This window comes from Neophocaena asiaeorientalis, unplaced genomic scaffold (genome assembly GCF_003031525.2).
Source record: "Neophocaena asiaeorientalis asiaeorientalis breed wild unplaced genomic scaffold, Neophocaena_asiaeorientalis_V1.1 scaffold653, whole genome shotgun sequence".
Classification (NCBI taxonomy): domain Eukaryota; kingdom Metazoa; phylum Chordata; class Mammalia; order Artiodactyla; family Phocoenidae; genus Neophocaena; species Neophocaena asiaeorientalis.
Genome location: NW_020174928.1, coordinates 522,757 through 539,514, shown reverse-complemented (window position 1 = coordinate 539,514; position 16,758 = coordinate 522,757). Strand labels below are relative to the sequence as shown.

Sequence of the window (16,758 nt, the reverse complement as noted above, 5' to 3'; positions counted from 1 at the left end):
AGCTGGTTCTTTGAGAAGATAAAGAAAATTGATAAACCATTAGCCAGACTCATCAAGAAAAATAGGGAGAAGACTCAAATCAATAGAAGTAGAAATGAAAAAGGAGAAGTAACAACTGACACTGCAGAAATACAAAGGATCATGAGAGATTACTACAAGCAACTCTATGCCAATAAAATGGACAACCTGGAAGAAATGGACAAATTCTTAGCAATGCACAACCTGCCAAGACTGAATCAGGAAGAAATAGAAAATATGAAGAGACCAATCACAAGCACTGAAATGCAAACTGTGATTAAAAATCTTCCAACAAACAAAAGTTCAGGACCAGATGGCTTCACAGGAGAATTCTATCAAACATTTAGAGAAGACTTAACACCTATCCTTCTCAAACTCTTCCAAAACATAGCAGAGGGAGGAACACTCCCAAACTCATTCTACAAAGCCACCATCACCCTGATACCAAAACCAGACAAAGATGTCAGAAAGAAAGAAAACTACAGGCCAATATCACTGATGAATATAGATGCAAAAATCCTCAACAAAATACTAGCAAACAGATTCCAACACTACATTAAAAAGATCATACACCATGATCAAGTGGGATTTATCCCAGGAATGCAAGGATTCTTCAATATATGCAAATCAATCAATGTGATACACCAAATTAACAAATGGAAGGAGAAAAACCAGATGATCATCTCAATAGATGCAGAGAAAGATTTCGACAAAATTCAACACCGATTTATGAAAAACATCCTCCAGAAAGTAGGCATAGAGGGAACTTATGTCAACATAATGAAGGCCATATATGACAAACCCACAGCCAACATCGTCCTCAATGGTGAAAAACTGAAACCATTTCCACTAAGATGAGAAACAAGACAAGGTTGCCTACTCTCACCACTATTATTCAACATAGTTTTGGAAGTTTTAGCCACAGCAATCAGAGAAGAAAAAGAAATAAAAAGAATGCAAATTGGAAAAGAAGAAGTAAAGCTGTCACTGTTTGCAGATGACATGATACTACGCGTAGAGAATCCTAAAGAGGCTACCAGAAAACTACTAGAGCTAATCAATGAATTTGGCAAAGTAGCAGGATACAAAATTAATGCAGCGAAATCTCTTGAATTCTTATATACTAATGATCAAAAATCTCAAAGTGAAATTAAGAAAACACTCCCATTTACCACTGCAACAAAAAGAATAAAATACCTAGGAATAAACCTGCCTAAGGAGACAAAAGACCTGTATGAAGAAAATTATAAGACACTGATGAAAGAAATTAAAGGTGATACAAATAGATGGAGAGATACACCATGTTCTTGGATTGGAAGAATCAACATTGTGAAAATGACTCTACTACCCAAAGCAATCTACAGATTCAATGCAATCCCTATCAAACTACCACTGGCATTTTTCACAGAACAAAAAATTTCACAATTTGTATGGAAACACAAAAGAGCCCGAACAGCCAAAGCAATCCTGAGAAAGAAAAACGGAGCTTGAGGAATCAGGCTCCCTGACTTCAGACTATACTACAATGTGACGGTAATCAAAACAGTATGGTACTGGCACAAAAACAGAAACACAGATCAATGGAAAAGGATAGAAAGCCCAGAGATAAACCACGCACCTTTGGTCAACTAATCTATGACAAATGAGGCAAGGATATACAATGGAGAAAAGACAGTCTCTTCAATAAGTGGTGCTAGGAAAACTGGACAGCTACATGTAAAAGAATGAAATTAGAACACTCCCTAACACCATACACAAAAATAAACTCAAAATGGAATAGAGACCTAAATGTAAGGCCAGATACTATAAAACTCTTAGAGGAAGACATAGGCAGAACACTGTTTGACATAAATCACAGCAAGATCTTTTTTGATCCACCTCCTAGAGTAATGGAAATAAAAAGAAAAATAAACAAATGGGACCTAATGCAACTTTAAAGCTTCTGCAAATCAAAGGAAACTACAAACAAGACAAAAAGACAACCCTCAGAACGGGAGAAAATATTTGCCAACAAATCAACGGACAAAGGATTAATCTCCGAAATATATAAACAGCTCATGCAGCTCAATATTAAAATAACAAACAACCGAATCCAAAAATGGGCAGAAGACCTAAATAGACATTTCTCTGAAGAAGACATACAGATGGCTAAGAAGCACATGAAAAGCTGCTCAACATCACTAATTATTAGAGAAATGCAAATCAAAACTACAATGAGGTATCTCCTCACACTGGTTAGAATGGGCATCATCAGAAAATCTACAACAACAAATGCTGGAGAGGGTGTGAAGAAAAGGGAACCCTCTTACACTGTTGGTGGGAATGTAAACTGATACAGCCACTATGGAGAACAGTATGGAGGTTCCTTAAAAAACTAAAAATAGAATTACCATATGACCCAGCAATCCCAGTACTGGGCATATACCCAGAGAAAACCATAATTCAAAAAGACACAGGCGCCCCAATGTTCATTGCAGGACTATTTACAATAGCCAGGTCATGGAAGCAACCTAAATGCCCATCGACAGACGAATGGATAAAGAAGATGTGGTACATATATACAATGGAATATACTCAGCCATAAAAAGGAACGAAATTGGGTCATTTGTTGAGATGTGGATGGATCTAGCGACTGTCATACAGAGTGAAGTAAGTTAGAAAGAGAAAAACAAATATCGTATATTAACACATATATGTGGAACCTAGAAAAATGGTACAGATGAACCGGTTTGCAGGGCAGAAACTGAGACACAGATGTAGAGAACAAACGTATGTACACCAAGGGGGTAAAGTGGTGGGCGTTGGTGGTGGTGGGATGAATTGGGAGATTGGGACTGACATATATACACAAATATATATAAAATAGATAACTAATAAGAACCTGCTGCATAAAAAAATAAAATAAAATTCAAAAAAAAAGTATTCAACTATTGACTAATCATAAAAAAAGCAATTCAATGAATAAGACTTTTTTCTATATAAATCAAGCATAGTATAATAATTCATGTTAAGTATGTTCAGATCATGTAACTGACATAGATTTAAATATTAAGAATCTAAAAATTTATGTTTTATTCAAGTTTATATAACAGACACTCATCAATACTGTAGAACTCTTTAGTCCCTATATGGTAAATATAAATAGAACATCATTTAATGGCTAAAATCTTTCTCATAGTAATTCTTAAGTCTTTAAGTATTCAAAATATTCTTACTACATCTTACTACATTCTTACTACTTATTACCTTCTAGGTTTGTGGTGTAAGGTCCTAACAGACCTACCCTCCCACATTTAACAAGTGAATACAAAAAACTACTACATAAAAGTTCTAGAAAATGAACAAAAGCAACAGATTTTGGAGGTGACTTGAAACTTGGAAGACAGGACTAGCAAGCAGTAAATTTGTTGTTTTTAAGGCTTAACTGAGAGGGCAAGCTGCAGTTCCAGTGACCTGTCTTCTTTCTGGCCTAAAAACCAGAGGATAGGACCCAAAGCCACAGAATAGTGAGAGGGGAATTCCAGAAAGAAAAGAACCAACAAAAGTGATCTTCAAATTCTGTGTAAAAGCTCTGCCAGGTCTCAAGCTGACCGTTAAAACAGAAAAATGGAGAAGACAGAAGCAAGTATCAGTGAACTTGAAGATAAATCAATGGGAATTATCCAACTGGGAACAGAAAAGATAAAAAATTAGGAATGAAAAAATGAACAGAGCCTAAAGAAGTTGTGGGACAATACCAAAAGGTCTAACTGTTTCAGTGGAGTCCCAGAGAAAATGAGGCAAAAAAATGATTGAAGAAATTAATGGCAGAAAACTTCCCAATTGTGGTGAATAGCATAAGTGAACAGATTCAAGCTCAGCAAACCCCAAACAAGCTACACACACACATACACACACACACACACACACACACACCCTTAGCACATTGCAGTCAAACTGGCAAAAACCAAATAAAAAGAGAAAGTTTTGAAAGTAGCCCAAGAAGAACTACACATTTCATACAGGAGAACAATGATTCAAATGACAGCAAATGTTTCATCAGAAACTGTGGAGATCAATGAGAATGGAACAACATCTTTGAAGTGATGAAACAACAAAATAAAACCATTAATATAAAAATAACTTACATTAACTAGTCTTTCAAGACTGGGAATAATTAGAGATGTTTCCCCTCCTTTAACATCAGGATCTTTCTGCATTTCCTTAATAGCTTGCAATATTTCTTTCATACCTTCTTCAAGTTGCTTATTTTCTTCAACTAATTCTTTTACTAAAATGAAATATTTTTTTCATTGAATGAATAGATATTTTTACAATTTACACTATGCTATATAGATTACAAATATTTCACACACAGTAAAAATAACCCATTTATAAAATGCAAATGCAAATAAATGTACAAAAAATTCAACTATAAATCCAATGTGTGAATAATGAAGTTAAATCACACACCTATTTAAATCCTGTGCATATACATATATATCTCATGGCTGAAAGAAATAAATCATAAGCATACTTTGCCTTTACTTTATATTAAAAATTTCTTAAATTTGTTTTTCTAACTGTACTTTCATTAGAGAACAAAAGAGAAAAATAGACTTATTTATCATCACAATAAATTCAGACTAATAACATGCTCTGAAAATGAATATAGCAAGGCAAACCAAATAGATGAATGAGAGACTGAAGTCTATACATTATAGTTAGTTAAGGCTAAAACAGACTAGAAAACAGAATGTAGTAAAGTCCTTTCAATCCCATAATTTTCAGTACAGACTAAATAAATAAGAAAACTAAGAGATAATAGTGACTTACATTTATTCTGAAACTTGGCTATTACTGTTCTACTTCTTTCTAAATCTCTTTCCTTTTCAATTAGTTCTCTTGAAAGAAATTCATTCTAAACAAAACATAAAGAGAAAAAAAATGATTTAAAAAAAATGACAATAGTTTTGAAGCTTAAAGAAGTTTGACCAATTGAGGTTTAACATACCCACAGCAAGCTACAGAAACGTAGCAGCACTCACAAAAATAAAATAAAATCTGAAAGGTAAAACAGATAATGATCCTCCTCCCACCTTCTCCCCCCGCCCCCCGACCCCACACCCATGGCAAAAGGCAAACAGATAAGGAAGGTTTTTGTCTTTGGCACTACAATCATCTCTTTTAATGATCTGCCTTTACACTACCCGTTCTGCCTGGCTTCTATGACGTTCAAGCTCTATTTCTGCATTTCTACTTTGTGCTTCTTTGATCAATAAATCCTGTGCTATGGCTTCATTCTAAAGAAACATTTAATAAATTAGGCAAGTCAATGAGTTCATTTCAGATGTATTGCATTTTTAGATCTTTTAAAAGACAGAATGTGTATAAATTAGTGTTAATGTGCAAACATAAAAGAATTCTTATTATAATTGCTACTTATCGAATTCTGTTAGTCATAAAAAAGAATTAAAAAAAAAATCCCAGGAATGTAATTTGGAGGAGAGCTCACCTGAGATCTAAGAAATACTAGTTCTGTCCATAGCTGTTCTATAAGATTTGCAAGTGGATCTATCTGAGATAATTTTGATTGTGCAGTAATTGGCACAGGGTCCAGAACATTAACTTCAAGATTACTTTTCAAAATCTCTGTCTGTACGGGTACTTCACTTTTTCCTACATCTTCTTTGAAATTGGTATAAGCGTAGTTTATTGGGGTACGAACCTGTTCATCTTCTGATGTTGCTACTTGTGATTTAGCCACGTCAGCTCTATTTTCATGAATTTGTTGACAAAGTATTGCAGATTTTTGCCTAAGTAATAATTTCTGCATTAAGTCTGAAGCTGTTGATAAGGCTCGTAAAGAAGAATCACTTTTTTGTGTGAAATTAGTCTTCTCAAGTGCCTGATGGCTTCCTGATACTTTCTTCATAGATTCATCAGAAACAGAGTATAAATAGTCATTTATTTCTTCATGATTCTCCCTACTAAAGGTATTGACTAATGATTCTAGATTTGTTAAAGACTATAGACAGGGTGCTTTAAAAATCTCTCTTATTGTAATAGTTTCTGGAGGTGAAATATTATCTTTCACTTGTATAGATGAAGAATGTCTAGTTAAAGAGACAAAAGGATCCACTTCACTTTCTACACTATGACGAATTTCAGATAACATTCTTGATAATGATCCTATGGTCATATTCTCTTCAGGCTCATTCTGACATGACTGTGGAATATTGAATGATGGTCTCCTATGCGGCAGCTCTACTTTATCTGAACTCCTAATCTGTATTCAGAGTAAATAATGTCTCATTAATGAATCTTGGGATTGACAGGTTATTGAAATAAAATATTTTCCTTTTATTTAACAAGTATAAAAAGAAGCAATGTCCAAAATGAGACAATGGGGGCAGAAATGAAAGCCCTGATAATAATATTTTTCTTTATTCTCTTCACCATAGCAGTACCTTACTATTTACCTTTGATTGTGCTTCACTCATATTTTTGAGGCTCATGAAATCAAATTTTCTTCCTTCCATTTTATTCTCTTGAGAAAAGTCTTCAGTTAGGTTCAGGTCCTCAACAGTTAATCCTACATATAAAAGAATTAACAAATGAGAAACATAAAAATAACTCTGCTATTATTCCAATACTTAAACTCTTAAAAACTAGAATCAAATTTTAACTCAAACAAAATGTAAAATAATTATTTCCAAAATCCTTGATCTATATGTAGCCTCCTACACAACTTCCTGATTTAGCTCACTTTTAATAAGATATTAATAAGTTGTTTATTTTTTGATATTGAGCTCCATGAGCTGTTTGTATATTTTAGAGATTAATCTTTTGTCTGTTGTTTCATCTGCAAATATTTTCTCCCATTCTGAGGGCTGGCTTTTCGTCTTGTTTATGGTTTCCTTTGCTGTGCAAAAGCTTTTAAGATACAATGGAATATTACTCAGCCATAAAAGAAACGAAATTGAGTTATTTGTAGTGAGGTGGATGGACCTAGAGTCTGTCATACAGAGTGAAGTAAGTCAGAAAGAGAAAAACAAATATTGTATGCTAATGCATATATATGGAATCTAAAAAAAAAAAATGGTATTGATGAAACTAGTGCCAGGGCAGGAATAAAGATGTAGACATAGAGAATGGACTTGAGGACACAGAGGGGGCATGGGGGGAAGCTGGGACAAAGTGAGAGTCGCATTGACACATACACTACCAAATGTAAAATAGATAGCTAGTGGGAAGCAGCCGCATAGCACAGGGAGATCAGCTCAGTGGTTTGCAACGACCTAGAGAGGTGGGATAGGGAGGGTGGGAGGGAGGCTCAAGAGGGAAGGGATATGGGGATATATGTATGCATATGGCTGATTCACTCTGTTGTACAACAGAAACTAACATAGTATTGTGAAGCAATTATACTCCAATAAAGATGTATTCAAAAAAATAAATAAAATATAATAAAAATAATCTTAAAAAAGATATTAATGAAAAACAATTACAAATTTTATCTTCGCTATCATTCTTTTCCCATATTAATAAGTACTTAGTTAAAAGACACATATTAAGAAAGTAGATAAGAATCATGAATAATGACTAAATTGCTTAATACACTAATAAATTACGAAGTTTTGCCCTTCTAGAAATTTTTGATGTATTGTACTATAGACAGCATAATGCTAAAAAAAAATAAAACAAAAACAAACAAGCAAAAAAACCCTCTATTATTCATAGATACTTATGGGCTTGGGCCAAGTTAGAAAAAAAAATGCCTTCTCTATGGTCTTACAAAAAAGCACTGTAATAGCTATTAAAAAATAAACCAGCTGTTCTCTTTATATCATGTAAGATAAAACAAAACAAAAAATTGTTAATTTTTATTCAATAAAACATTACTTTCACTTAGTAAAGAATAATGTACAATTAAAGCTTCCAATGCATAGCTTTTAAAGAAAAAGAAAATATTAACAGTAACATATATTAACAAAAATTACTGTTTTATCATTACTAATCACAACATACTGGGATTGTCTAGAAATTAATACAGACTACATTGTAAATTTTTCAAAAGTCCATGATTCCGATGTTTGTTCACTTATTATTCTTTTAACGTTTAGATTTAGGACTAAACTCAATGACACTCATTCATACACTCTTCATCAGGCCATTATTTTCATTTATCAAACTTGTAGCAAAACCACAGTAATACAGCAATACTATTTCTCACATACAGAAAATAACAGATCCAGACAATTCATTTTCCAATGATTCTTTTAAAGATTTGGAATAACAGTATACCTGAAGTTGCAGTTCTTTTTCCTTTTTCTTGAGCCATTTGACGAATTTTTTTCTTCAGATCAAGTCTTTCTTCCTCTAGGCTTTCAATCTACAAAATTAAAATTGTTAGTATTTTTCTTTACTTCAACCAGGAAAATAACCAATTGACTACTGCACTTGCCTCTTTCAAAAGAATCTGGTTTTCAGCTCTGTACTGCTGCTGTTTTAAACTTTTGCTATTTCTAAATTCAGTTAAATCAATCATTGTCTTTGGTTCAAGGCCTAAAATAAAAAGCAGAATGATTAAAACCTTATTAATATTCAAATGAACTACAAAAACTTCATACGGCAACTGGTTATCATCAAGCAACTGGTTATAATCTATTTAGCCACCATCACTGAAGAATGGGGGATTTTTGTGCAAGAATTTTTCAGGTATTTGAACTGTAACCATACAAGCTAAAATTTTATCACAATTATTAATGGAAATCCTGACAAAGACATATTATGATCTGTCTTCCATGTTGGACTGTCAGAGAGGTACTATAATGTACTAAGAACAGAAGCTTTGTAATAAAACAAAGTTGGGTTCAATTCCCACTTTCAACTATTAACTGGTTGTAGGGATAATACTATATGTAAGTACATGTGTATGAATGTATACACGTATTTCTTTTTGGCTTGTTGTCAGGGGTATAATAAAATTAACCCAAATAAAGTACTTATAGCAGTGCTTGGCACATAGTAGTCAATATTAATATCATTATCAGTTATATTTTATCATGACTAGACTGATGCTCTCAGTGTGCCTCTTTCCTAACTTCCCATTACTAAGCAGCTATGCTCTGAAAACCAGATATCAAGATTGTCTCAAGTAATTATAAAGCAAGATTTGGGGCCTTTAAAAAACAGAAAATCTGGTGTTTGTGACGGCTCAGTCACCTCTAGGAACGTCCAGATTGAAGTTGGCCATGATCTGGTAGATCAAGTTGATTAGACTAAGTCTAACTTGAGGTCCTGGCATTACTCTGGGTCCTAGATAGACACTTTTTTACGAATAAATAATATGTATAAAATATTTATTTTTCCTTCCTTTAGAGAATAGCTTTTACAGGTGATCATTTTAACTCTAAGAAAGCATTAACTGGTATTTACCAAGTATAATGAAATCATGATTTAGATATTTATTTCCATTTTAAAGTAGCAATTTAGATTGGACTGTCGTAACATTCAAACTAGTAATATTCACTAATGAACTATTAATTGATATCAATATATAAACTCTCAAGCTATATTTATTAATTACTTCTTAGAATCAATAGTAACCTTAAAATATTCAACCCAAGTAAAACTTAGTGCCAATTATAAAAGTCAAGTATTTAAAAGTCTTAAAAAGGATTAAACAGTATTTCTAAATGTCCCCATGCATTCATCTGAAACTAGAGCATTTTGCAAACTAACACACTACTTTTGTTGGAAAAAAAAAAGGTTAATTTCTAATAGTGGTATTAACTAAGTAGCTTTCCATTTTTTAAGCATGCAATTATTATTGAGGAGATCTCCGACTGAATATAGCAGTGCTCCAGGTCTGTCCAACCACCATCGCAGCTCCATCAAATCCATAATCCCACTTCAACTGGAACAGCTCCATTTTTACTTGTTTTAAGTATTTTTATAGGAGGAATTATTAAATTTAAAAAAGCATCCAAATATTTAAAAATAATCACATGCAAAAAAAAATGACGTGACAATTAGGTTGAGCAAACTACGTATCTTAAAAGATGACTTACCCATACGCTCTTTAAGTGCCTCATTCTCATCAAGGAAATCATTGATCTTCAATTCAAGTTTATTGATTTCCTTTGTCAATACTTCAATCTCTTGATCTCTTATTTTAATTTGGTTTTTACAATTCTTTATTTCAATAACAGCATCTTCTAAGCCATAAACTCCCTGAAAAATACCCAATGTAATTTAAATATAACATTGTTTATTTGAATAAACTGTCAAATTCATGAACTTGTTTTCTTATTAAGTCTGAGGGGAAGTACACATATAACTAAGATTTACAACTATAAACTGTGTTTTTTACTGTACTTTTAAAAAACAAATCCAGTAATAATAATAACGGGAAATGGAACAGTTGAAATTTCCCTGTATAGCATCCTAATGGCAAAGTGACTCAGAATATTACACATAAAACACTTAATAAAATACAGAAAAGGAATAGTAAGGGAGAATCAGCAATACCATTAGAATATGTAGGCTATTAGTTGCCTGACTTAGCAGTAATCAGATTTAAAAATATAAAAAGTACAAAGTAAGGCCGTGTTGGCACAGTAGGTGGTAAAACTGTCTCTGTTACAACTTTTAGACAACTCATCAGTGGTGTCACATCTACATGGTGGTACAATGACACAGATTACAAAGAATCTAATCCTGCTGCCTCACCAAAGCTGATTATCTGGGCAAAATGCTTTAATCAAATGGTTTGAAAACAATTCTGCCAAAAAGTAAATGCTGCACAAAAGTTTGAACACTTCAGTATAAATCAATTAGGATAATCTTTATCACGAGATACTTCTGGAATGTTTTTAAATGGTATAAAGAAAATGGCACAGAACAGTCTATAAGTGGCAAGATAATTCTAAGCTCCTTGATTGACAAGATAAAAATACATACCAATTCATAATCTTTTAATCGCTTCAGAGTCTCAACTAGTTCTTTATCCTTTTCCCTAGCATCAGCCTCAGCCAGTTCAGCTGTTCTCTCAGCCTCTTTAGTTCTCTCTTCTAAAATTTGAAACTTAGACTGAATTTTCATATAATGAGTCCGTTGAGAAAGTGCTGAAGCTCCTACAGGGTAAAAATTAAAATCACGAATGAACTGAATTGACTACTTACTCCTATAAAACACTGGTTGAAGCATGGGAAGCAGGAAATGTGGTATGTCACTAAAAAAAGTCCATTTAATATTATAATTTTATATTTGTAAAATAAAGTTTTGATTTGGTTTTATTTATAAAACTAAAAAGGAAATTTTAATAAAATCTTAGCTGAAAGGGTATGGATTATAAAAGATTGGAAAACACTGCTTTACAAAGAATGATAATTGTGGCAAAGGCTGCTGTTTCTAATAGTTAGCTCCCTTTCGTCCACTGTAATAGAACTATGGATTTTTAGACGGACACATGGCCACTTGAAATAAAGACTAAATTTCCACTTACATTCCAGTAGCTAGGTGTGGTCATAAGACTAATAGGATATAAACAGAAAGACCATGTGCACATTTCAGGAAATGTTTTTAAAGGAGAGGAGTGAAATTTTCTTTTCTCCTTCCTCCTTGCTGCCAGCTGGAATATGGACATTAGGGCTGGAGCTCAGTCTTCTTAGAACATGAGATGGAAACCTCATGCTGATAGTCAAAGCAACAAGATACAGGGTCCCTGGTATCTGGTATTTGTACAAGTAGCACACCTACACTAAACTAGTTGCCTCAACTTTGATTATATCACGGAAAAATACATTTCCATCCTGTTTAAACCATTGTTACATTCGATTTTTTTCTGTCAGTTGCAGCTAAACTCAACTGTAACTAATAGTTTAAAAATTCCTACTTGTACATCTTAACAAACTGTTGCTAAGACCAAAATATAGTATTCATATCATTCTAAAATGTACTGACAATCATTCTTACACTCATCCATAATAAACATCTACTGATTTATAGGTCATATACTTACATACAGGAACTGGACTAGTGTGGGAGATCACACACATTTATAAGAAGTGAGCCCTGTTCTCTGGAGTTAACAGCCTAGCTGGAGAATGTGACAGAGGCTCCTGTCCCCAAAATCTATTCTCCCTTTCTTCTGCAAGGCCCTCCACAATATATTACCTGCCTATCCTTCAGTACATGCTCTTTGCTTCTTGCCTCCTCTTCCTCTACCTCGCTGTTTGGGATTGGATGTGAGGGTAAAGTTCCATTTTGCATGAGGAAGATGAAGGCAATACCCTAGACTGCCTAACTAGACCAATACACAAGTGAGAAATAAACTTCTATCTTGATTTTGCCACCATTTTTCAGATGCTTCTACGAGCTAAAACTAATCTTAACCAATGAAAGGAGACCACCATTAACTGTCATGCACAAGTTAAATTCAAGATACAGAGTATAGTCTAGTACACACACCTTCTGTGGACTTTAGGAATTACATGACTATGGACTGACAGAAGCGTCACTATATAAGACCTTTCCGTATTTGACAGCAGAAATCAACCGCCACTTTTTCTCCTGGTGACTGGAATATGCAAACCCCACAACATCAGTGATCCTTTTAAAGCAATTTAAGCTATTGTCAAAGAATAATTCTAGTACATACATAATACAGACACATGTAGAAATAAGTATAGCAAGTGGGGCTTGACGCTGCTCAACAGTCACACTATATTTCCCTAGTCTGGTTCATTCTTCCAGATGACCATTTCCTACCTTCTCTTTACTTCTCTCTCCTCAAACTTCTAATATATCTGCCTCTATCCTCACTTTCAGCTGAGAACCTTGCTTCCTCATTCACTGAGAAAACCAAAACTTTTACTGTCAGGACATCTACCCAGCCACATCGGACAGTAACTACACACCCCACCCTTCTTCCTGTTACTATGGATGAACTCTCTGTGCTCCTAAGCCAACTACTCCACTGAACACTAGATCCCATCCCATTGCCTTCTCAGGAATATTACTCCAGAAGTCCTTCTCTCCCTCCCTTGCTTCATCAATTCATGAATTGCTTCCTCTTTAATGGATCTTTCCTATTAACTTAGAAGCATGATTATTTCTTCCATTTAAAAGAGAAAAACATTTTCTTTATCCCCCTTTCCCCTCAGGCTACCACTCTATTTTTCTCCTTTCCTTTTCCTCAAAAGTCTCTGTATTGGCTCTATTTCATCTCTACCCATTTTCTCTTGAACCAAAAATGACTACTGCTAAATCCAGTGGTCAATTTTTAGTGCTTCTCTTGTCTTATCAGCAGCAATGAATATAGTATGGAACACAGTTGCTTAGGCTCTTCCTTGATGACATTCCACTGTGAGTTTCAGGGCTCTACGTGCTCCCGGTTTTCCTCCCATCTCTCTGGTCATTCCTTCTCAGCCTTTTTGGTTGTTCCTTTTCATCTCCCCAAGTTCTAAAGTAAAAGCATCCCAAGGCTCAGTCTTAAGATTTTTCTTTTTAACCAACATTTTCTGCTTTGATGATCTCAGCCAGTTTCATGACTTCAAGTACCATTTTTATGCATAAAGTTCCCAAATTAATATGTTTAACCCAGACTGTCCTCATGAACCTCAGACTTCTATATACAAGTACCTACTTAACACTTTCACTCAGATGTCTAATAGCCATCTCACACTTAACATGTCCTGTTTAACTAAGTACCTGACCACCTCTAAACCTGCTCTTTCCACAGCCCTCCCCAGCATTCAGACCAAAAGCTCTGATAACTTTCACATCCTACATCTGATCTGATCTGTCAGCAAATTTCACTTCTATCACCTTCAAAATACATCCAGAACTGACTACATATAACTCCACTGCTACCTCCATGCTTTAAACTACCATCACCTCTCTCCAGGTTATTGCAGTAGTCTTATAATAGGTTCCCTGCTTCTCTCCTTACCACTCCTAGAGTCTATGGCAGACACAGTCCAAGTCAAAATATATCACTCCTTTCTTCAGAAATTTTTTGATGTCCATTCTCACTTAAAAGAAAAGCCGAAGTCCTTACAATGAACTGTAATGCCCCATATGATATGGCCCCTCGTTACCTCTCTGATCTCATCACCTACTACTGCCCACTTGCTCACCCTGCTCCAGCCACAAAGGCTTCTTTGTTGTTCCTCAAACATGCTCAGTACACTCCTGCTTCAGGGCCCTGCACTTATCCTCACTGCTTAGGGACATCCACATGGCTCACTCCCTCATCTTCTTTAAGTCTTTGTTCAAATATCTCCTCAGTGAGGCTTTTGCCTCACTACCTAAATTACAACCACACTACCATTATTTCACTTACACACAAACACACACTCATTATTTCCCCTTTGTGTCTAATTTTTTTTTATCTTCAGCAATTACAATAAATATGTCATGAACTTATTATGAATAGTTTGCATTAATGTGTTCTGGTATAACTACAGTATATAGTCTTTTGGAAATACAAGATCACTAATGTTGTAAGGGCTTACATTCAAAGGATTTGATGAGTTAGGTAAGCTAGCATGACCCAAGGCAGGGAGAATATGATGACATATCAAGTTGGGTAAGGTTAATTCAAATGTTGACAAGTCAATTACTTCTGAAAAATCTCTGCAATGTTGCTACACTGATCAAAATTTTATTTTCTTCCATTCTTTGTTAATTACAAAAAGGAGGATAAATACAATTATATCACCATTTTTCATTTCTTTTATACAGCCAATCTGGTAATAGGGGTTAATGTAGTTTTCATCAGAGAAAAACTACAGAAAATACTGTCATCATTTACATGTGTAAATACTAATATCATATATACAGTAGTCAATAATACCTTGTACAATTTTTTAAGAATACAAAATTCAAATACAGAAAAATCACTAATATATCTGTTGGCATAATATAATTTCATTTTAATAAAAATAAAATATTTTAAAAACTTAATGGTATATAAAATGACTATATACTTATAAAACATTGAATTACCTTTGTTTCTTTGGAGCTCATTTTTCAAATCTTCAATAATAAAAGTATTTTTTTCCATTTCTTTTGTATATTGCTCTACTTGGTCAGTGAGCATCTTAATTTGACTATCTCGTTCTTGTATACCCTGTAAAATATTTTGAATATTACATATTATCACTTCATGAATATTAATCTACATTTTTAAAGTAAGAGAAAAGGTAGGTCTTGTTTTTTTCAACAAGACTATAGAATATATTTCTTGTGAGTCAAAACTGAGCTTTTACTATTTTGTATACCTCAACTGCACTAATCACTGTAGGAATACTGCTGTCACTCTAGTACTTAAAGATGATATAAGGGCTAGCACTCTCACAAATACGAATTCCAGAACTCTCTAATATTTGTGGCTTCTAATAACTCCTTTTGTGTTACTTTTCCTCATCATCCAATTCTATCTTTTTATCATTTTATGTTTGTGTTTTACCTTGTGCTTTTTCCTTTACTCAACTTAGCTTTCACCCCTGCAGTACTTCATTCAAAAATCTTGTCCCTTGCGATCGTCCTTATTCTCCAAATACTTTCCAAATTTCCTTCTTTCTTTTGGACTATGACTAGAGAGCACAGCTGATGCAAGTGTAACTTCTTTCTATATGAATATATTTGTACTATCAATAAAAACAAAAATTTTATATAGTACAAATTATAACCATACTTTAGCTTATTTCACATTGTACAGGATATTTCAGCACTAAAACACAACATAATAGACTTTAGTAACAGAGAATTAAGATATTTTTTTAATTTCTAAAAGTTTTTAAAGTTTCTTATTAAATAATTCCCAAGCAAAACAATAAATGTATTATCTGCATCAATAGAGAAAAATACATAAAATAATTTTATTCCTAACTCTAAACTTAATTCTAATTTTTTCTTGGGACTGGACGGTGTAAGAAATTTCAAAAGACTTTATTATATACCCAAAAGTGCAAGTGACTAGATTAGGCACAGGAAATAAATAAGACATAATTTAGAGTTTCATTGCCAACTTTAATAAACCTCGTTGATAAACCAAATTTTGAGAAAGTTTTACCTGTTGTAGAGCCATAATATTACTTTTATCGGCATCAAGTTGGGCATTTTTCAGTTTCTCCCTCAGGTTATGTAACATTTGCTGGTACTCAATAATTTCATCATCTTTAGAAGACAAAATTAACTAGAAACAAACAAAATAGAATCTGTTACATAAGAGCAAAATTAATAAACCATTCCTCATTTATGGTATTTTAATATATACCATTAGCAGATTTCGAGAAAATACAGGAAATAAAATTCTTTGAAGTGAGAAAATAGCAACTATTGGAATGACCACTGTTCTTTTGTGCATACAACCTGAAATTCAAATAAGAAATGATTCAAAAATATACACTGTATTTTTTGCTTTTTAAGAAACTCAATCTTTTAAACAATCTCTAGTTTCCAAAACCCATTCCTAGAACACTAAGCTATAAATAACTCCCTGCAATTATAAAAGGTTTTGTACAACTAATCTTTTATGAAGAAAACATTAAAATGACACTAAGAAGCATAAAATATCTTGAATGAATAAAAGGTATCTTGTTATGTTGTATGAAAGGAAAAGGCTAGCATTCCTCTGGACAAGAATGGAAGAGGTCCTCAGGCTTGACAACATGCATATGGTTAAGGCATTGCCATCCACTTCATGGCCTCTAATCATCATTTTTTTTTTTTTTTTTTTTTTTTTTT

The 16,758-nt window shown here is 33.6% G+C and overlaps 1 protein-coding gene and 1 non-coding gene across 2 annotated transcripts in view; one reads left to right on the top strand and one right to left on the bottom strand.

Moving 5' to 3' along the window:
- Nucleotides 1-16,758, bottom strand: part of CEP290 (centrosomal protein 290) — a 99,514-nt gene that overhangs the window by 69,502 nt on the left and 13,254 nt on the right. The window contains exons 12-20 of the mRNA XM_024761377.1: nt 16,085-16,207; nt 15,016-15,139; nt 10,966-11,138; nt 10,074-10,236; nt 8,465-8,565; nt 8,305-8,392; nt 6,480-6,592; nt 4,834-4,918; nt 4,146-4,288 (exon numbers count right to left, since the gene is read on the bottom strand). Coding sequence (XP_024617145.1) covers nt 4,146-4,288; nt 4,834-4,918; nt 6,480-6,592; nt 8,305-8,392; nt 8,465-8,565; nt 10,074-10,236; nt 10,966-11,138; nt 15,016-15,139; nt 16,085-16,207 — 1,113 coding nt within the window. The remainder of the gene's footprint in view (nt 1-4,145; nt 4,289-4,833; nt 4,919-6,479; nt 6,593-8,304; nt 8,393-8,464; nt 8,566-10,073; nt 10,237-10,965; nt 11,139-15,015; nt 15,140-16,084; nt 16,208-16,758) is intronic.
- LOC112410681 (U6atac minor spliceosomal RNA) lies at nt 16,614-16,737 on the top strand. Its single transcript, XR_003005474.1, has one exon. It is a non-coding gene; the product is annotated as a U6atac minor spliceosomal RNA (small nuclear RNA).